The sequence below is a fragment of the Equus caballus genome, chromosome 1, assembly GCF_041296265.1.
Source record: "Equus caballus isolate H_3958 breed thoroughbred chromosome 1, TB-T2T, whole genome shotgun sequence".
NCBI classification, from domain to species: Eukaryota; Metazoa; Chordata; class Mammalia; order Perissodactyla; family Equidae; genus Equus; species Equus caballus.
In genome coordinates, this window is record NC_091684.1 from 58581408 (window position 1) to 58599642 (window position 18235).

The 18235-nt window shown below is 50.5% G+C and overlaps 1 protein-coding gene across 5 annotated transcripts in view; it reads left to right on the forward strand.

Moving 5' to 3' along the window:
• TSPAN15 (tetraspanin 15) overlaps nt 1–18235 on the forward strand; it is a 53197-nt gene that overhangs the window by 21473 nt on the left and 13489 nt on the right. For all 5 annotated transcript variants that reach the window (XM_023644181.2, XM_070263016.1, XM_070263015.1 and 2 more), the window contains 2 exons: nt 7188–7373; nt 8659–8733. In XM_023644181.2, the coding sequence (XP_023499949.1) occupies nt 7188–7373; nt 8659–8733 (261 nt within the window). The remainder of the gene's footprint in view (nt 1–7187; nt 7374–8658; nt 8734–18235) is intronic.

Genomic DNA, 18235 nt, shown 5'->3' on the forward strand with positions numbered 1-18235 from the left:
AGTTCTCTGCGCTCAATGTCCAGTTTTTTGGAAAGAAATAAGTCCAGGGTCAAGGCAGAGTGGACTGCAAAGTACCAGTGACAAAGACCAGGGACTGGCTGCTTGCTGGCAGTAGGAGGCAGCTGCTGCTGCTTTCCCAGGGGCTGGCTTTGATTTGGGGTTGGGGGGAGTCTGGTTCCTCAAGCACAGGCTCCCTTGAGTTAGGTTTGGGGCCAGGTCAGGGGCCCCGAGGTCCAGGGCCTCAGAGCTTAGGATGCTGCCCAGTGGTCCTGGAGGTGGGTCTTGTGCTCTCCGGGGGAGACAGAATGGGCCCTATATCAGGGGTTGGGGCACTGCCAAGGCCTTCTGGATCTGGTCTGCCCCACTTTCCTTAGGGGCAGGAGGGGTGGGACAACAGGAACTGGGCTTTCATGGGGCAAGTGGGAGAAGAGAGTGTTTTCTGCTGAATGAAGTTGGTGAATATTAGTTGACCTTCTCTAGCTAGTGGCCGGATGATCAGGGCACGTGATTTTTTGATAAGAATGGTCTGTACCTTCAGAGAGGAGCAATGCCAGAGTGGACAGGAACAGCATCCAATGAGAGATGCTCTAGAGCTGTGCTGTCCAATACAGTGGCCACTAGCTGCATTTGGTCAAGCTTAAATTTAAAATGAAATAAAGTTGGGGGCCCGGCCTGGTGACATAGTGATTAAGTTCATGCACTCCACTTTGGGGGCCTGGGGTTCATGGGTGTGGATCCTGGGTGCAGACCTACACACCGCTCATCAAGCCATGCTGTGGCGGCATCCTGCACAGAAGAACTAGAGGGACTTACAACTAGGATATACAACTATGTGCTGGGGCTTTGGGGAGAAAAAAAGAGAGGAGGATTGGCAACAGATGTTAGCTCAGGGCCAATCTTCCTCAACCAAAAGCATACCTTAAAAAAAATAATACACTTAAAAATTCAGTTCCTGGGGCCAGCCCATGGCCTAGTGGTTAAGTTCACATGCTCCGCTTCAGTGGCCTAGGGTTTGAGGGTTTGGATTCTGGGCACGGACCTACACACCGCTCATCAGCCTACGCTGTGGCTATAGCGGCATTCCACATAGAAGAACCAGAAGGACTTGCAACCAGGATATACAACTATGTGCTGGGGCTTTGGGGAGGATGAAAAAAAAAGAGGAAGATTGGCAATAGATGTTAGCTCAGGGTCAATCTTCCTCACCAGAAAAAAAGTTTACCTTAAAAAAAAATTCTGTTTCTCAGGCACACAAGCCACATTTAAGAGCTTGCTAGCCACACGTGGTATTGGATGTTAGCATCGTCACGGAACTTCTGCTGGCAGCCCTGCTCTGCCATCGGCACCTTTGTATTTTTCAAAAACATTTCAGACCAGTTCTCTCCCATGTCTTTGCAAAAGACCTGTCTGGAAGACTTACTGGCAGGCCAGACAGACGGGTTTTTGGTCATGAATCCTGAGTCTTCCTCTTATATGTTCCGTGTCCCTCAGTCTCTGAGCCTGGTCTGTACAGCATGGCCGGTCGTTTGTGGGATGTGAGGGGGTGAAGGGTGAGGGAGCTGGCGCCGGGGCAGCACTTTGCAGATGCAGGTGCAGCATGATTACTCTGTCAATGGCAGCAGGCTTTACCATTTTACAGTGAGAAATGAGGCCCAGAGGGGAGAAGTGACAAGGCCAGGGGCATGGATCTGGTAAGTGGAGTCCCAATATACTAGCTGGCGTCTCTAGTCTCACCCCTACTGCTCCTTCCCGCCCTGTACAGGAGACAGGCTTGCACAGAGCGTGACTGTCTGCAGGCCGGGCTCGGCCGGGGCCAGGCGGGGTGGGCCTGGGGCAGAAGGGCTGATGGATGCAGAGTCCAGGGTTTCTCAGCTGGATGCAGGGGCCATGCCCCCCATCCTATTTAAAATCTCTCTCAGGCCTTGGACTTGAGCTATTTCCCACATCCCTTCAAGCTAGAAGCTCAGAAAAGTGCTTTGTTTGGGCCCTACAGAAAGCCCTGGAGGCCCGGGGGCCCCATGAGATAGTTCTAGAATGGAGCAGTTCGCGGGGCCTTCCAGGAAACGCTGGCTCCTCCAGGAAGCCCATCCTGATTCTCTGACATTCGCATTCTCTCCCTTACTCCTGTTTGAATTCCCAGAGCCCTCTGCGCCTCTCCGTGGGAGGAGTTACAGCTTGCTTCCCGTACACCAGGCGTGCTTCACCTTTTTTGTGCCAGGAACATTTCTGTTAGAGGTTAACAGAAGGTGTGACCTTTTTCTCCATCTCCAGTTCAAAGACCCCCTGAATTCCATCCGTAGGACTGTAGGGGTCATTTCTAGCCTCTCTTAATCTCCCCTCCCCCAGTCTTACACTGTAGCTAGTCTTGTGACCCCTTGTGACCCCAGGGCCTGGAGCACAATAGGTGCCTGGTATGTGCCTTTGCAAGTGACAATGGGCCTTGGGGGTCCCTTCAGAGTGCAGACTTGCCCCAGCTGGGGGTGAGCCAGTGGGACCGGTGACCAGATGCTTCCTGAGGGAGGAGACGCAGGGGCTGGAAGGCCTCACGAGGCCTCCTGCTTCCCCGCAGCTGCGTGGAGCCAGGTCTCTCCCACACAGGGGGAAGCTGGGTCCCGCTGCAGGCTCGCAGGGCACTGGCAGGCCCCTTTCACGCTGGGCCACAGGGCTCCTGTGCAGCCTGGTGAAGAGGCTGCATGGCTTGCAAAGCCTGGAGCTTTGGTTCTCGTCTGTGAGCTGCCAGCAGCAGGGTTTTTCTCTCTTTGGCCCCAAATGGGCATGGCCGTGTGCCCCCCGCCCCTAGTCATGTTTAGCCGAAGCTGTCCTGATTGACAAAGGGGCCATTTGCTCCCTCATTGGAGCTGGAGTGGCTGGCCGCCTGGCGAAGGGCTATAATTAGCAAGAGGAGCGGATGGGATTGCACGCTGGCATTGATGGTTAATTTCGTACTCAGATGGAAACATAAACTGATGTCATCAGAGATGTAAACATCATTTGGAAATCTTGAAGTTCCTGGGAAGGGTCATGCCGGCCTCTCCCCATGCCTATTGCTGCGCGAGCACTTGGATGGAAAGCCCAGATCCGCCTGTGCTCTGTGCTGTCTTGGGAGCCGCTTTGGGGGTTGCCTGCCAGGCTGCTGGGAGCCTGGGGTGGCAGCACATCTGGCTGGGCCAGGAGAAGCGAGCCTGTGACAGCTCGGAACACGGTGGCGGGGGGCCGGGGGGCTCAGGTTTGTATTTGCCACTGTAGCGTTTCCTACGGCTTTAGTGGTCTGGAAATGTCGCAAAGCTGACTAACAAGGAAAATGCAATAGTTTGCCATGGGAGGGAGATCAGACCAAAGGAAGTGTTGTTTTTTGCCAGCAAGGCTGTTCTGGAGTGGGTCCCTGGGGCTCTGGGGAGCTTGTAAAAATAGAAGAAGCCACTGATTGCCTTTAGGGGGAGGGCTGGGGTCAGTGCTGCTCGGAATTGGGGCCAATGACAGCTCTGGTGTTTTGGAGATGGTTTCCAAAGCAGGGTACCTTAATCCAGAAGCACAGCCTCAGGCGGGAATGAGGGAGGGGGAGGGGCTGGGGCTATGGAAAGATGTCAGGGCCCGTGGCCATCCTGCCTAAGAAGAACGTTTGTTGTTTCTTTTTTGTTTTACAAGACACACAGAACTCTCAAAAGGATATGGAATCAATTCTGAAAATATTAGGATGTTATCTTGTTGGTTCAGTGACAGCATGAGAATCACATTTTTCGTTAAGATAGAAGATAACCCCCACATGTCGCCCTCAAATACAAGGATCCTTGCCTATTTAACCAAACCCCACCCCCACCCCCTGCCTGGGGTTCTGAAGACTTCGCCTGTGTGTAGGATGGTTCTTTAATCGTAGTCCTCAGTTTGGGTGGAGGGATCTCTGGGCTCTGTGTCTGGTTCACGTTCGGGTTGAGTGAGCAGTTCTTTATAAGCGCAATAATTCAGAACGGGGATTTGGCTTTTCAAGCTGCCTGCCTTAGTTCTCAGAGGAGCCTAGGGGCTTGGGCCGGCCTTGAACAATGATTTCACCAAGTTCTGGGTTTGGGAGGTGGGCTGCCAGATAGCGTCTGGTTAATCTTTCTCTGCCAAAGGTAGATTTTATTTCCTGTGCTCAGTATGTTCTTGTAGGGCTGTGTGTGAGTGTGTCCTGCCTTATAAATTTTCAGCTTTACCCAAGTGGGTAATTTTGATGACATTATTTCACTCATGGTTTTCCCGACATGGCCAACTAGTTAATAAGTGGCTCCTGGCGGAGTTTCTCAGAGCCTTCAGCATGCTCTGGCCCCGGTACTGACTGGAAAGGCATTCCTTTTGGGCGGGGCGGGGAGGTGGGTCTCAGTAATCCCAGATTCTCTTTTCAGACCAAGGGCATGGCACTCAGCCGTGAAATACAGCCGAGCGCTGGGCCCCAGGGAGATGGCTCCCTGGTAATCCTCTGTTATGCAGTGTTTCCAAGTCAGCTCGGTCTGACTTTGCATATCCCCACCACTTGTCAGCGCTTAGGGGAAACGGGCACTTCCCTTTGCGCAGGCAGTCTCCGTGCTCTTTAGGAGGAAGTCAAGGTGATCTCCTTTGAGGGCACATTGTAGCCAATTTAAGGCCAGGGTGGACCCGTGAGTAACTGGAGTGGTGGCCCCCTCGGTGTTTCGGATGTTGACTCAGGGTAGCTATGCGCATGGCATATCTCGTTAACGTCTTGTCTGCGTTATCCCTCACTTCCTTTACTCCCACCTTGGCTGACAGCGCCAGCCTTCCGGTTACTCTCCCACACTGCCTTCTGCTTGGCGGAGAAATCCAGTGTATCCAATGATTTGTCCCTGCCCTGGGGAGTGTGTGGCCCGGAAAGTCAGAATCTTTGGATGGTGTCGGGCTCAAACCCGAGGGGGAGGGGGGGGGGTCTGTTGGGAAGCTCAGCTGCATCCACTCCACAGACTGTAAACGCCAATTGTACTTCCTAAATGTCAGGACTGTTCTGGGTGCTGGGGACACCTGAAACAGTTGAAAAATCCCTCCTGGCATGGAGTTTATATTCTTGTGGGGAAGATAAACAATTAAAAAAATTTAAAAAGGTAGTATGTTAAATACCAGTAAGTGCAAAGGAGAAAAATAAAACAGGAAAATGGATTGGGGGTTTCAGGGGGAGGAACTTTCTACTTTTAAATAAGATGGCCCGAAAGGCCTTGCTGAGCAGGTGACAGGAAAGCAAAGACAGGAAGGAGGTGAGGGTGTGAGCCATGTGGATGTCAGGAAGAAGAGCATTCCAGGCAGTGGGAACAGCCTTGCAAAGGCCCTGGGGTGACACACTTAGTGTGTTCGACCAGCAGTAAGGAGCCCTGTGCAGCTAAAGAAGAGTAAGGAAGGGGAGGGAGGGATGGGTGAGGACAGACCAGTCCTGTGGGCCTCAGGCTGTGATTAGGGCTGTGGCTTTCCCTCTCGGTGCACAGAGAACCAGCCTGCTCTGATCAGATTTTACCTGGTCACTCTGGTGTGGAGAATGGGCTGAAGGCAGCCAGTTAGGACACTATTGTAGGATCCCAGGGTGATGTGGCAGTATAGCCCCAGACTCACCTGAGGGTTAGGGGTGGTTTCAGCTGATAAAGCTTCCCGAAGATTTAGTATGAGAGTTTTCAGGCTGAGAGAAAAAAGGGGTTCTCCAAGAGCATTGTCACCTGCTTTTTCTTTTATTTTCTTTTTCCTTTTTCTCCCCAAAGCCCCCCAGTACATAGTTGTATATTATTCGTTGTGGGTCCTTCTAGTTGTGGCATGTGGGATGCCGCCTCAGTGTGGTTTGATGAGCAGTGCCATGTCTGCGCCCAGGATTTGAACCAACGAAACACTGGGCCGCCTGCAGTGGAGTGTGCGAACTTAACCACTTGCCCATGGGGCCAGCCCCTAAATTTCTTTTTTTTTTTTTTTTTTTTTTGAGGAAGATTAGCCCTGAGCTGACTACTGCCAGTCCTCCTCTTTTTGCTGGAGAAAGACTGGTCCTGAGCTAACATCCGTGCCCATCTTCCTCTACTTTATATGTGGGACGCCTACCACAGCATGGTGTGCCAAGTGGTGCCATGTCCGCACCTGAGATCCGAACCTGTGAACCCCAGGCCACTGAGAAGCGGAATGTGCGCACTTAACTGCTGTGCCACTGGGCCGGCCCTCGCCTGCTTTTTCTGATGGGATGTTAGAGTGGGCATCTTTCCATTGTTAGGAAAGTTGAGAATGAAGAGTTTGGCTTACACATCCCCTCAAAATTCTTCCTCTTCCAACCTTCGCCTTCCCAGTGGTCCTAAAGAGAAATTCTGTGTTTGTGGTGCTGTGTGAGACGCCTGTCTCTCTGAGCAGTCTGAAGTGTCCTTTTGGGACCTGCCTGTGTCACACGCATCACAGTGGCCCGTGCTTCCAGGGGTGTGTGGTGTTCCCACTTTTCTTACCTCACTCAAGCCTTGCAGAAACCTGTGGCATGGGCAGGGCTGAAACGAGGGGCTTCATACTCATTTTTCAGATGAGAACACAGACTCGTGTGGTTGGATGCCTGTCCAAGGCCCAGGGCTAGCGAGTGGCAGAGCTGGGACTCGAACCCAGGTTCTCCGACCCTCTAACCAGTGCCATTTCCCCTGACCCGCCAGTACTTTCCTCTAAGGCAGCACTTCTAAATAGGGTCTGTATTAGCCTGCTCGGGCTGCGTAACAAAGCACCCTGGACCAGGTGGCTTAAACAACACACACGGATTGTATTCTCTCACGGTGCTGGAGGCTGGAAGTTCAAGATTCAGATGTTGGCAGGTTGGGTTCTTCTGAGGCCTCTCTCTTTGGTTTGTAGTTTCTCCCTGTGTCTTCAGGTGCTCTTCCCTGTGTGTGTCTGTGTCCTAATCTCTTCCTATAAGGACGACAGCCGTTTTGGATTAAGGCCCACCCATGTGACCTCATTTTAACTTCATCACCTCTTTAAAGACTGTCTCCAAATATAGTCACTTTCTGAAGTACTAGGGGTTAGAACTTCAGCATATGAATTTTGTGGAATACAATTTAGCGCATAACAGGTTCCCTCATATGGGGTCATCTGGGGTGAGCCCCCCCAGTGGCAGGCACCATAGCCCCCAGACGAACTCTTTGTGGGAAAATCAAGTGACTCCCAGTCCTTCTTCTCTCTCACTGTCTGCTTTCTTGCTGCAGCTGATTGGGGCCCTGGTCCTATCAGTGGGGATCTACGCAGAGGTCGAGCGGCAGAAATATAAAACCCTCGAAAGTGCCTTTCTGGCCCCAGCCATCATCCTCATCCTCCTGGGGGTCATCATGTTCATCGTCTCTTTCATTGGTGTGCTGGCTTCCCTCCGTGACAACCTGTGCCTTCTCCAATCGGTGAGTGGCCCCATGCACCCCTCAGCCAGTGGGTGGGGAGTCCTTGGAGTCCCCAGGAGGGCCCCTGGGCCCTCAGACAGCCCAGTGTTTTCAGTCCTTGCCTCAAACCAGCTCTTCTAGAGGGTTTCCTGGACCAGCCTATCTGTCCACGTTGGCCCAAGAGTGCCCAGGCCACCTCTACTTCTGCATGTAAAGGCTGATTGGAATACTATTCTTATTTGCTTAAATGCCGTGTTGGTCTGGACTCTCAGTTGGAAGTGGGAGAAACCATACTCAAATGAGAGCAAGGAAAACCAAAGAAAGTTGGTTTTGGTGAGCCATTAGCTCAAGTAACCAGCAACCCTCCACTGGTCCTGGGGTTTCAGTGGTGCCCTTGAGCTCTCTCTGTCTCTTGCCACCTCCCAGCTGGATGCCTGGAATTGTCCTCGACAACTCAGGCTCCGTTTGTGATGGTTGTCAGTAGCTTCAGACCAATGGAGTCCTTATAGCTCATGGTCCCAGGGAATCTTTCCTGGTAGCTCTGGCTGAAGTCCTGGGATTCTGATGGGTCTGCTCGGCCAAGTGTCTACCCTGGGGTCAGGGGGTGGGGTCAGCCTCATCTGCACCCCTTACTGTGGGATGAGGGATGGCTCCCCATAGCTGGGGGTACTGAGTAGGCAGATCCATTCACTCTGCACCCACATAAAGTTTGACCTCATTATCTCCCCTCGCATGGGAAGTCCCTAAAAGCCCCGGTAAGCAGGCTCTTAGTGCTGCCTGAGGCTGGAAGTTGCTGGCATCAGTTTGGACGACAATGCCTGTTCTGCGATGAAGGGCAGGGGTGGCGGGTGCATATCCTCTAAGCCTCAGACATCCCCTCACCCACTCTGGGGGTCTGAAAGCCACTTCTCAGGGGCTCTGTGGGCAGAGCTGGAAATGCTGCCCCAACCTGCCTGTCAAGCCAGGCCTGTCCCCTCTGGGTCAGCTGGAGCGAGGGCAGCTCTCCTCGTGGGGGTGGTGGGGGGCAGGGGGTGTGTTTTTCTACCTAGACCCCACTGAGGACCCCTGCGACAAACCTCGATAACAGTCTGGCTGAGACGGCTGACTCACTCTTCCTGACCACTGGCTCCAGAAACGGCCTTTCCTGGGGAATGCCTGTCCACATCCTGTGTCCTCACGGGAGGAAGGGGCGAAGGGCGCAGGAGCCGATGAGAGCTCTGACAGCGACATTCTCCTTCCTGCACTTGACCTTGGGTCAGATGACGCTCCCCTGCCCCTGGTCAAATTTCTGGATTTTGTTTTGCAGTTTATGTACATCCTTGGGATTTGCCTCATAATTGAGCTTATTGGTGGCGTGGTGGCCTTGATCTTCCGGAACCAGGTGGGCCTGTGACGCATTTATCAGCCATGTGTAGGTTGAGCACCCACTGTATGTGCCGGGGGCTGTAAACTGGGGGCATGCAGAGAGCTGGGTGGATAATTCCATGTGGAGCATCCATTCTGCTGGGGAGACGGGCACAAAACAAGTAAACCAGAGAACAAGAAAACACAGCAGGGTGACAGGGAGTGCCTGGGCTGGAGGCAGGGAGGGCAGTCAGGAGAGAATGAAAAGGAGCCTACCAGGTGAGGCCCAGGGGCCAGGGAGGGCCAGGCAGAGGGAACCACGGAAGCAGACAGGGGCTTGGCAGGTTTGTGGACACGTGTGGCGGCCACTTGGCTGAAGCGAGTGAGTGATGGGGAGGGGACAGAAGGTGCAGCTGGAAGGGCTGGCCAGGGCAGATCACGGAGGACCCTAGGCCGTGATGCAGGAGCTTGGACTTTTTCTAAAGGCGGTAGGAAGCCTTTGTAGGGTTTTATGTGGGGAAGTGATGTGACCTGATTTCCATTTTACTGGCTGCTGAGTGAAAGATGGACAGTAGACTCAGGGGAGGATGTGGGCAGACCAGCAGGGAGGCTGTGGTGGCCCTCCAGGGAAGAGGGGACGATGGCCTGGACCGAGGGGGAGGCCGTGCGCCTGGCAGAAATGGCAGGATTTGGTGGATGTTTGGAGGCAGCGCCGATAGGACTCTGTTGTGCTGGATGTAGGGGTGAGGGCAAGAGCGAGCCTGAGGGGCACATGCCTGGGGTCTTGGTTCTGGAAGGCTGTGCAGAATCAGCGCCCCTCTGAGCCGGGCAGGGTCTCAGGGCTCCTGGTCTCCAGCTCCTTCCACTGTTGGCTTTGTGTGCCTCATACTGGCTTGCGGCCTCGGGCCAGTCACTTTGCTCTCGGAGCCTCAGGTTCCTTGGGGGAGCACGACTCCTGGCTCGTGGAGTTTGGGGTGAGGATTTGATGAGAGGATGCATGTGAAGAACCTGGATTCATTCTGGCCCCTGGTGGACCCTCATTACATATTAGCTCCTCCACTCCGAAGCCTGGAGAAGGGAAAGGACGTGCCCAAGGTCCCACAAGAAGCTGGTGGCCAAACAGGCTGACTTCCCACCCGGGGCTCCATCATTCCTCCCGTCATCTTCTTCCTGTGTCTTCGTCTCCACCGCCCTCCCCACCAGGCGGCTTGGCTCCAGGTGCTCCTGGGCATCGCTCTTGGGCGCGTGCCTCAGGGCTGTGGCCAAATTGTCCTTCTTGTCAGAAGTTGAGCCCAAGGCAGCAGTCGCTATCCCAGACACTGGATTGTACAGAGCCTCAAACAACCCCTTGTCTGTCACCTGCCAAACTCTTCATGTACAGCTGGTATTCTGGCTCAGGTGGGTGCAGCGAACACACTTGTCTGCCTGGGCTTCCTGAGGTGGGCCTTAGCCACAGGTGTGTCTACACCCGTGGAATCCAACGGTCTTCTTCCTGTTTTATGAGCCTCAGGAGAGGGGAGGGGAGATTCCCATCATCTCAAGTCCCATTCAGGCACAGAGAGGTTAGGAAGCCCTCCCAAGCATACACAGCAAGACAGAGGCAACTCAGTCATTTCCCCCCTGCCCCAGCTTTATTGAAGGATAATTGATAAAATTGTAATATATTTAAACTGTACACTGTGATATTTGATGTATGTATACATTGTGAGATGATTACCACAGTCAAGTTAATTAGCACGTCCTTCACCTCACAGTTAACTTTTTTTCTAAGACCACTTAAGATCTACTCTCTTAGCAAATGTCAAGTATGCAATGCAGTATTATTAACTGTGGCCACCATGCTACATTAGAGCCTCAGACCTTATTCACCTTATCGCTGAGGTCTGCACCCTTTCACCAGCCTCTCCCTGTCTCCCCACCCCCTGCCCTGCCAAGCACTTTTCTACTCTCTGGTTCTATGGCTTCCACTTTTTTTTTTTAGGTTCCACATATAAGTGATACTATTCAATATTTGTGTTTCTCTGCCTGGCTTATTTCACTCAAAATAATGTCCTCCAGGTTCATCTATGTTTTAACAAATAGCAGGATTTCCTTCTTTTTTATGGCTGAATATCGTTCCATTTTGTGTGTATGTGTGTGTGTCCATGTATCTGTCGACAGATGCTTCAGTCGTTTGCATATTTTGGCTGTTGTGAATAACACTGCAATGAACTTGGGAGTTCTCTTCATGGCAGATAGCTCTTTCAGATAGTGTTTTCATTTCCTCTGGATATATACCCAGAAGTGGCATTGCTGGATCATATGGTAGTTCTGTTTTTAGTTTTCTAGGAACCTTGGTACTATTTTCCATAATGGTTGTACCAATTTACATTCCCATCCACAGTGCACAGAAAGTTCCCTCTTCTTCTCAGCAGCACTTGTTACCTCTGGTCTTTTTGATAGTAGACAGTTTGACACATGTGAGATGATATCTCACTGTGGTTTTGATTTGCATTTCCCTGATGATGTTGAGCATCTTTTCATGTACCTGTTGGCCATTTGTATGCCTTCTTTGCAAAAATATCTATTTAGGTCCTCTGCCCATTTTTAAATCAGATTATTTGGTTTTTGCTCTTGAGTTGTATGAGTTCTTTGTATATTTTGGATATTAACCCCTTATCAGATATATAATTTGCAAATATTTTCTCCCATTCTGTAGGTTGCCTTTTTTTTTTTAATGATTTTATTTTTATTTTTCCTGTTTCTCCCCAAAACCCCCCGGTACGTAGTTGTGGGTCCTTCCAGTTGTGGTGTGTGGGATGCCACCTCAGCATGGCTTGATGAGTGGTGCCATGTCCGCACCCAGGATTCAAACCAGGGAAACCCTGGGCCGCCGAAGTGGAGCGTGCGAACTTATGTAGGTGGCCTTTTCATTTTTTGATTGTATCCTTTGCTGTGCAGAAACCTTTTAGTTTGATGTAGTCCCATTTGTTTATTTTTGCTTTTGGTGTCAGATCCAAAAGATCATTGCCAAGACCAATGTCGAAGAGATTTTCCTCTGTTTTCTACGAGGAGTTTTACAATTTCAGGTCTAACGTTGAAGTCTTTCTTCTGCATGTGGATATTTAATTTTCCCAGCACCATTTATTGAAGGGGCTATTCCCCATTGTGTATTCTTGATGCCTTTGCTGAAACTTAGTAGACCATTTATGTGTTGGTTTATTTCTAGGTTCTTTATCTTGTTCCCTTGATCTACGTGTCTGTTTTTATGCCAGTACCATACAATTCTGATAGCCATAGCTTTGTAATAAAGCTTGAAATCAGGAACTGTGGTGCCTCCAGCTTTGCTCTTCTTGCTCAAGATTACTTTAGCTATTTGGAGGCTGTTGTGTTTCCGTATGAATTTTATGATTTTTTTCTATTTCCATGAAAAATGTCGCTAGAATTTTGAGAGGTATTTCACTGAATCTGTAGGTTGCTTTGGGTAGTACGGACATTTTAATAATGTAAATTCTTCCAATCTGTGAACAGGGATATCTTTCCATTTACTTGTGTCATCTTCAATTTCTTTCATCAATGTTTTATAGTTTTCAGAATACAGCTCTTTCATTTCCTTGGTTAAATTTTTCTCCAAGTATTTTGTTCTTTTTGATGCTATTGTAAATGGGATTGTTTTCTTAATTTCTTTTTTGGGTAGTTCATTGTTAGTGTGTAGAAACACAACTGGTTTTTGTATGTTGTTTTTTGTATGCTGCATCTTTACTGTATTCATTTATAAGCGCTAACAGTTTTTGCTGGAGTCTTTAGGATTTTCTTTATGTTAAGATCACGTCATCTGCAAACAGACAATTTAACTTCTTCCCTTCTGACTTGGATGCCTTTCCTTTCTTTTTCTTGCCTAATTTTCTTGCCCTGGCAAGGACTTCCAGTACTGTGTTGAATAGAAGTGGTGAGAGTGGGCATTCTTGTCTCTTCCTGATCCTAAAGGAAAAGCTCTCAGTTTCTCACTGCTGAGTATGTTTTTGGCTGTGGCTTTGTCATGTGTGGCCTTTATTATGTTGAAGTCCATCCCTTCTATACCTAATGTGTTAAGAGTTTTTATCAGGAAAGGATGTTGAATTTTGTCAAATGCTTTTCCTGGGTCTACTGAGATGATCATATGTGTTTGCTTTGTTTTGTTTTTATGAGGAAGATTGGTCCTGAGCTAACATTTCTTGCCAATCTTCCTCTTTTTGCTTGAGGAAGACTTAGCTAACGTCTGTGGTAATCTTCCTCTAGTTTAGGTGGGACGCCGCCACAGCATGGATTGACACGTGGTGCTGGGTCCACTCCTGGGATCTGAACCTGCAAACCCCAGGCCACTGAAGCAGAGAGTACAAACTTAACCACTACGCCACTGGGCTGGCCCCATGATTTTCACCCTTCATTTTGTTAATGTGACCTGTCATATTGACTGATTTGTGTATGTTGATCCATCTTTGCACCCCAGGGATAAATCCCACTTGATCATGGTTTGTGATCCTTTTAACATGCTGTTGAATTCGGTTTGCTAATATTTTGTTGAAGGTTTTTGCATCTGTGTTCATCAGGGATATTAGCCAGGGATATTCGTTTTCTTTTCTTGTAGTGTCCTTGCTGGCTTTGGTATCAGAGTAATGAGTTTGGAAGTGTTCCCTCTTCTTCAATTTTTTGGAAGAATTTAAGGCTTGGTATTAATTCTTCTCTAAATGTTTGGTAGAATTCATCAGTGAAGCGATCTGGCCCTAGACTTTTCTTTATTGGTAGCCTTTTGATTACTGATTCAATCTCCTTACTCATTTTTGGTCTGTTCAGATTTTCTATTTCTTCATGATTCAGTCTTGGTAAGTTGTATGTTTCTAGGAATTTATCCATTTATTCTAGGTTATCCAGTTTGTTGGTGTATAATTATTCGTAGTAGTCTCTTCCGATCCTTTGCATTTCTGTGGTATCAGTTGTAATGGCTTATCTTTCATTTCTGATTTTATTTATTTGAATCTTCTCTTTTTTTCCTTACTCTAGCTAAAGATTTGTCAATTTTGTTTATAGTTTTCCAAAAACCAACTCTTAGTTTTGTTGATTTTTTTCTATTGTCTTTCTAGTCTCTATTTCATTTATTTCCACTCTGATCTTTGATGTTTCCTTCCTTCTACTAACTTTGGGCTTAGTTCATTCTTCTTTTTCTAATTCCTTGAGGTATAAAGTTAGATTGTATATTTGAGATCTTTCTTTTTTTTCTTAATGTAGCACCACTATAAATTTCCCTCTTAGAACTGCTTTTGCTGCATCCCATAAATTTTGTGATGTTGTGGTTCTGCTTTTGTTTGTCTCGAGATCTTTTTTGATTTCTTTTTTGACTTCTTCTTTGTCCCATTGGTTGTCTTTCCAGTCTAGTCTTGCGAGCTGCTCCTCCCTTCTCCTCTTCTACTTTTCAGACCATCTGCTCTGAGCTGGCAGCTCCAGGGTGTTGGTTCACTTTTCAGCAGCACTGAGGGGAGAGATGTTTATTCCATTTGCCTGTGGTGGTTCCTTTCTGTGCAGGCCGCAGGATTCCTGGCCAGCCCATGGCTGTCCAGAAGTTATGAGTTCGTGCTTTCCTGCCTGGAGCCCAGGGCCACGTCATGGTCAGCAGCATCAGTGGTTTTAATAAGCAACACCCTAAATGAACAACAGAACCAGCAGTTCTGGTTTCCAGCATACTTCACACAGGTGGGCTGGTTTTCCAGTGCTCTGTAGGCCAACGGGAACCGTGACACCACCCTTCTTTCCAGTGAGGGGGCTGAGCTAAGACCAAACCTCCAGGGGCTCTTTAGTCCTCACAGCCAAGGATGCTATAGGCCTGAGGTCAGGGGTGAGAGTTTCCATTGTCCCCAACCCTGAGGGCACCATGGGGGTGAAGTGTGTTCCTTCACCTTGGATGGAGTGTCCCCTCATGGGGCCCTATCAGGGAAAGATCTTGACGTGTAACTCAGGAAAGACCCTCACCATCAGGGGTCTCAGTTGTTTGGAGGCTCGTGGTGGGCTGTGCTATCAAATGCCCATGATACATAATTCGAAATAATTTAAAACGAGATATAAAACTATAAGTGCAGTAAGATCTCCACAGTGAAAAAAGTGGGCCTGGAAAACTCTGAAGGAAATAGAAATATTAACTCTTGTTTCCTCTAAGGATTGAGACTAGGGTGATTTTTATTTTCTCCTTTATATTTTTCCCTAGCTCCCAAATTTTCTTTTTATTTTTTTATAATCAAGGGAAAAATACCATGTAGAGAAAAATAATGTCCCTTCCAATTGTAATACAATGTGATTTGGTAAAACAGGAGACAGATCAATGGTGAGGATAGGGAAGGAGCAGGCTGGGCGTTGGTGTTGATGGTGGCAGGAAGGGACAGTATAAGGTGGAGAAAAAGGTGAAGAGCAATCAAGGTCAGTCGCCTGGAGGAGGTGAGTTCCCAATTCCATTTTTTCCTTGCTAAGAGAAGAAGGTAGATTTCTCTGAGTCACACTATAACAAGTTCAGTCTCTAGCCCCAGAGGCTACCTGTGAACTCTAAGAATCTATTTATGGTGACAAATCATCAGGCTAATGACTTTACACTGGCTTCCTAGGAAGGTGCACACAGTGTGGCCACAGGCAGGCCTTGAAAGATAAACTGATTCCCGAGTGTCAGGAAGAAACTCTCCGTCAACCCCTGACCCTGGGTGAGGTTTCTGCTGACAGGCGTGACCTGGCGGGCAGACTGAAGTGGTTTCTCTGCTTATACAGGGTCTAGTGGCCATGTATTGGGGAGCAGGGCACAGAGCAGGGGGCCCCAAGGGCCCGGGCATCAGGAGCAGGAGAAGTGCAGCATTCTGACCCCAGCCAGTGGGAGGAGACCTGAATGACCTCCACAGTTGTCTGGGTCTCACCCCACTCGATCTGCTATCACCCCAGCTTGTTCCAGGGCCTCTCTTGAGGGTGTCAGGGGTGTTGGAGGTGGGCAGCTCCTGTCTGTGTGTTCCCAGCAGGCAGAACTGAGCAGGGACACCCCAAGGGCACTGGGCTGTAACTCGTACATCTGTACCCCCATCCCAGGCCTCCTTCCCTCTCTCACCGGGGCAGGGGAGGAGCGGCCTCTATCCTGCCCTTGATCACAGGTGCTGTGGTCATACCCAGCACCAGGTGAAGGAACTGGGTGGCACCTAGCCTGTTTCTTTCATCATGGCACTGGCACCAGCTGGCTCTGGGCTTCACCATGAAGTCAGAGGCATGGAAAAAGGAGACACGCATGGCACGTGGCCCGCTTGGCTGAGCACCTGAACATACATATCCTTCTCACCTAGAGCAAAGTAGAGAAAGTTCTGCACAGATCTGGCCAGACTCCCACAGCTGGTGCACCCCACTGTGGACAGCCACTGGGAGTGAGAGCAGGAACCCAGAAGGAGAGCTGGAGGGCAGCTGAAGTGTGACCCTCCCCCACCACGGGGATTAAACCCATGACTTCTGGCCGGGTCTGAGGAGGGTCTGGCAAATATTCTAAAGAACTTTCAGGTTCCATCCTCTTTCTTCCTCTGCCCAGGTTCTCCTCAACCCTTGGTTGTCAGATTGGGCCCATCTCAGGGCTGCAATGGAGGAGGGGGTCTGGGCAATGAGGATGCGTCTCCATCTTCTAGGGGGACTAAGGGGAGCCCCGAGATGGTGGCTCAGCCCAGGCACAAAGGAAGGAAAGAAGTCCTAGGCTGAGCACCTGCTCCATGTTATGAGAACCATGCTGGCAGTGGTTCTGGCTGGGCTGCCAGCAGCCAGGCCGCCCCAGCCTTGGGTCTCAGAAGCTGATACGGAAGCAATGGAAGCTGCCAGCAGCCTGCAAGAAACCAGGACAGCTCCATCCCCAGAGGCCTGGTGGGAGCTCCAGCTGCTGCCCCTGCGCTCTTCCTCCTCTCCCTGCTCCTCCAGCCTCCCGTCCTGGGGGTGCTGCTGCCACCTGTCCCCACCCCTTCCATTCCTCATTCATTTAAAGTACTCCAAGCACCTCTACAGAGAGGGGTGAGGCGGAGGCCTCGGGTATCTCTAAAACTAGAACTAGAGAGGACGCTTCTTTGTAGCTTGAGTCTGGTGTCTTAAACAACGTGCTCTGAAAATCCTGTGGCCTTTGATATTCGCTTACCCTTTGCTTAATTTAGCTCAGGCCATGTGGCTTCTAAGGCCATGCCAGCCATTCATGAAAGGTGGTTTCCTAGTCCTCATTGCAGCTGCCCCTGCTGGCATGACCTGGTTTAGAGCAGGGCAGGTGGCACTGGTGTGTTTGGCCTCTGGATGCAGCAGAGGAAGCCAGAATTTTCTCCTTCCTGCCGCGCTTCCACAGGGCACGTCCTCTGAATGGCTGCCCCGGTCCCTCAGAACATAGCTGACCACAGCGTTAGCACTTAAACGGTTAATTAATGAACCGCTCAACTTGTCACCTCACTGGAGTTTCTCATCCATCCCACCACCCCCATCACAGCACAGGAACCACCTAAATGTCCCACACGTCTCTCCAGTACACACATATACTCTCACACACATGTTCTCTCATACACACACACACACACACACACACAGTGCCAAAGGCAGCGCACATTTGCAAGAGCCAGTGTGACCCAGAAAAGTCCCTGATGGGAACCGGGGGCAGCTGCCGCTGTGAAGCTGGGACCATCTGTTCTTCCTGTCCATTCTGAGGCCTCCAGCGGGGCCTCCCTTCCCTGCAGGGGCCCACCTCAGCTTGCTAGACGGAAGGCCTGATTTTCACCAAGAGGCCTCTTTTGGAGTCAGGGCCTTTGGAAATCGCTCAGAGACTGAGAAGGTTTGGGAAGAGAGGTCAGGGCTGCTCACCAAAGTGGGAGGGTGAGCCTTTCCCATTGGACCCCTGGCATCCGCTCTGCTGACCTTGCCCTGGGCCTCCTGCCCTCGTTGCTCACCCTCATCTCCAGCTCTGAGGGAGTCCAAAGAGCATGTGACCCCGTGGGAGGGATGGAAGGTTACCCAGTGGAGGAGGTGGGAGGTGGCCAGTGGGCTGGCATAGGTGCAGAGGGACATGGTGGGCCAAGACTGTGTCTGCAGTGCCTTGAGAGTGGAAGAAAGCCTCCCTCCCTGCCATGCACGTGGCCTTAGACGTGTCCCTGAGCCTAGCATCATCCCCTTGCCCCTCAGCCCAGCCAAGGGCCCTGTGCAGCACCCCATTCAATACCATGAGCTCATTCCCTTGCCCTACCCTGGGTGGCAGACTGACCCCACCCTGACGTCCTGTTTCTTAGACACCCCCGACCATGCCCCGGAGCTGGCTGGCCTGTCCCTTCATCACCCAGAGAAGCAGACACGCAAGGTTGGAAAGGCCTAAAGACCTGGGGACCTTTGGGAAGGGGGGGCCTGAGGCCACGTGGGTCCCTGCTCTGCCCAGACCACGTGGCCAGCAGCAGCCATTTCACCTGGCCCCTGCCCTGGGCTCCAGTGCCAGACCCATGTAGGCCTGGTGAGTGCAGAGCCTTTCAGATGGGAGAGGGGCCGGCCCCATGCCTGTGTCTTCT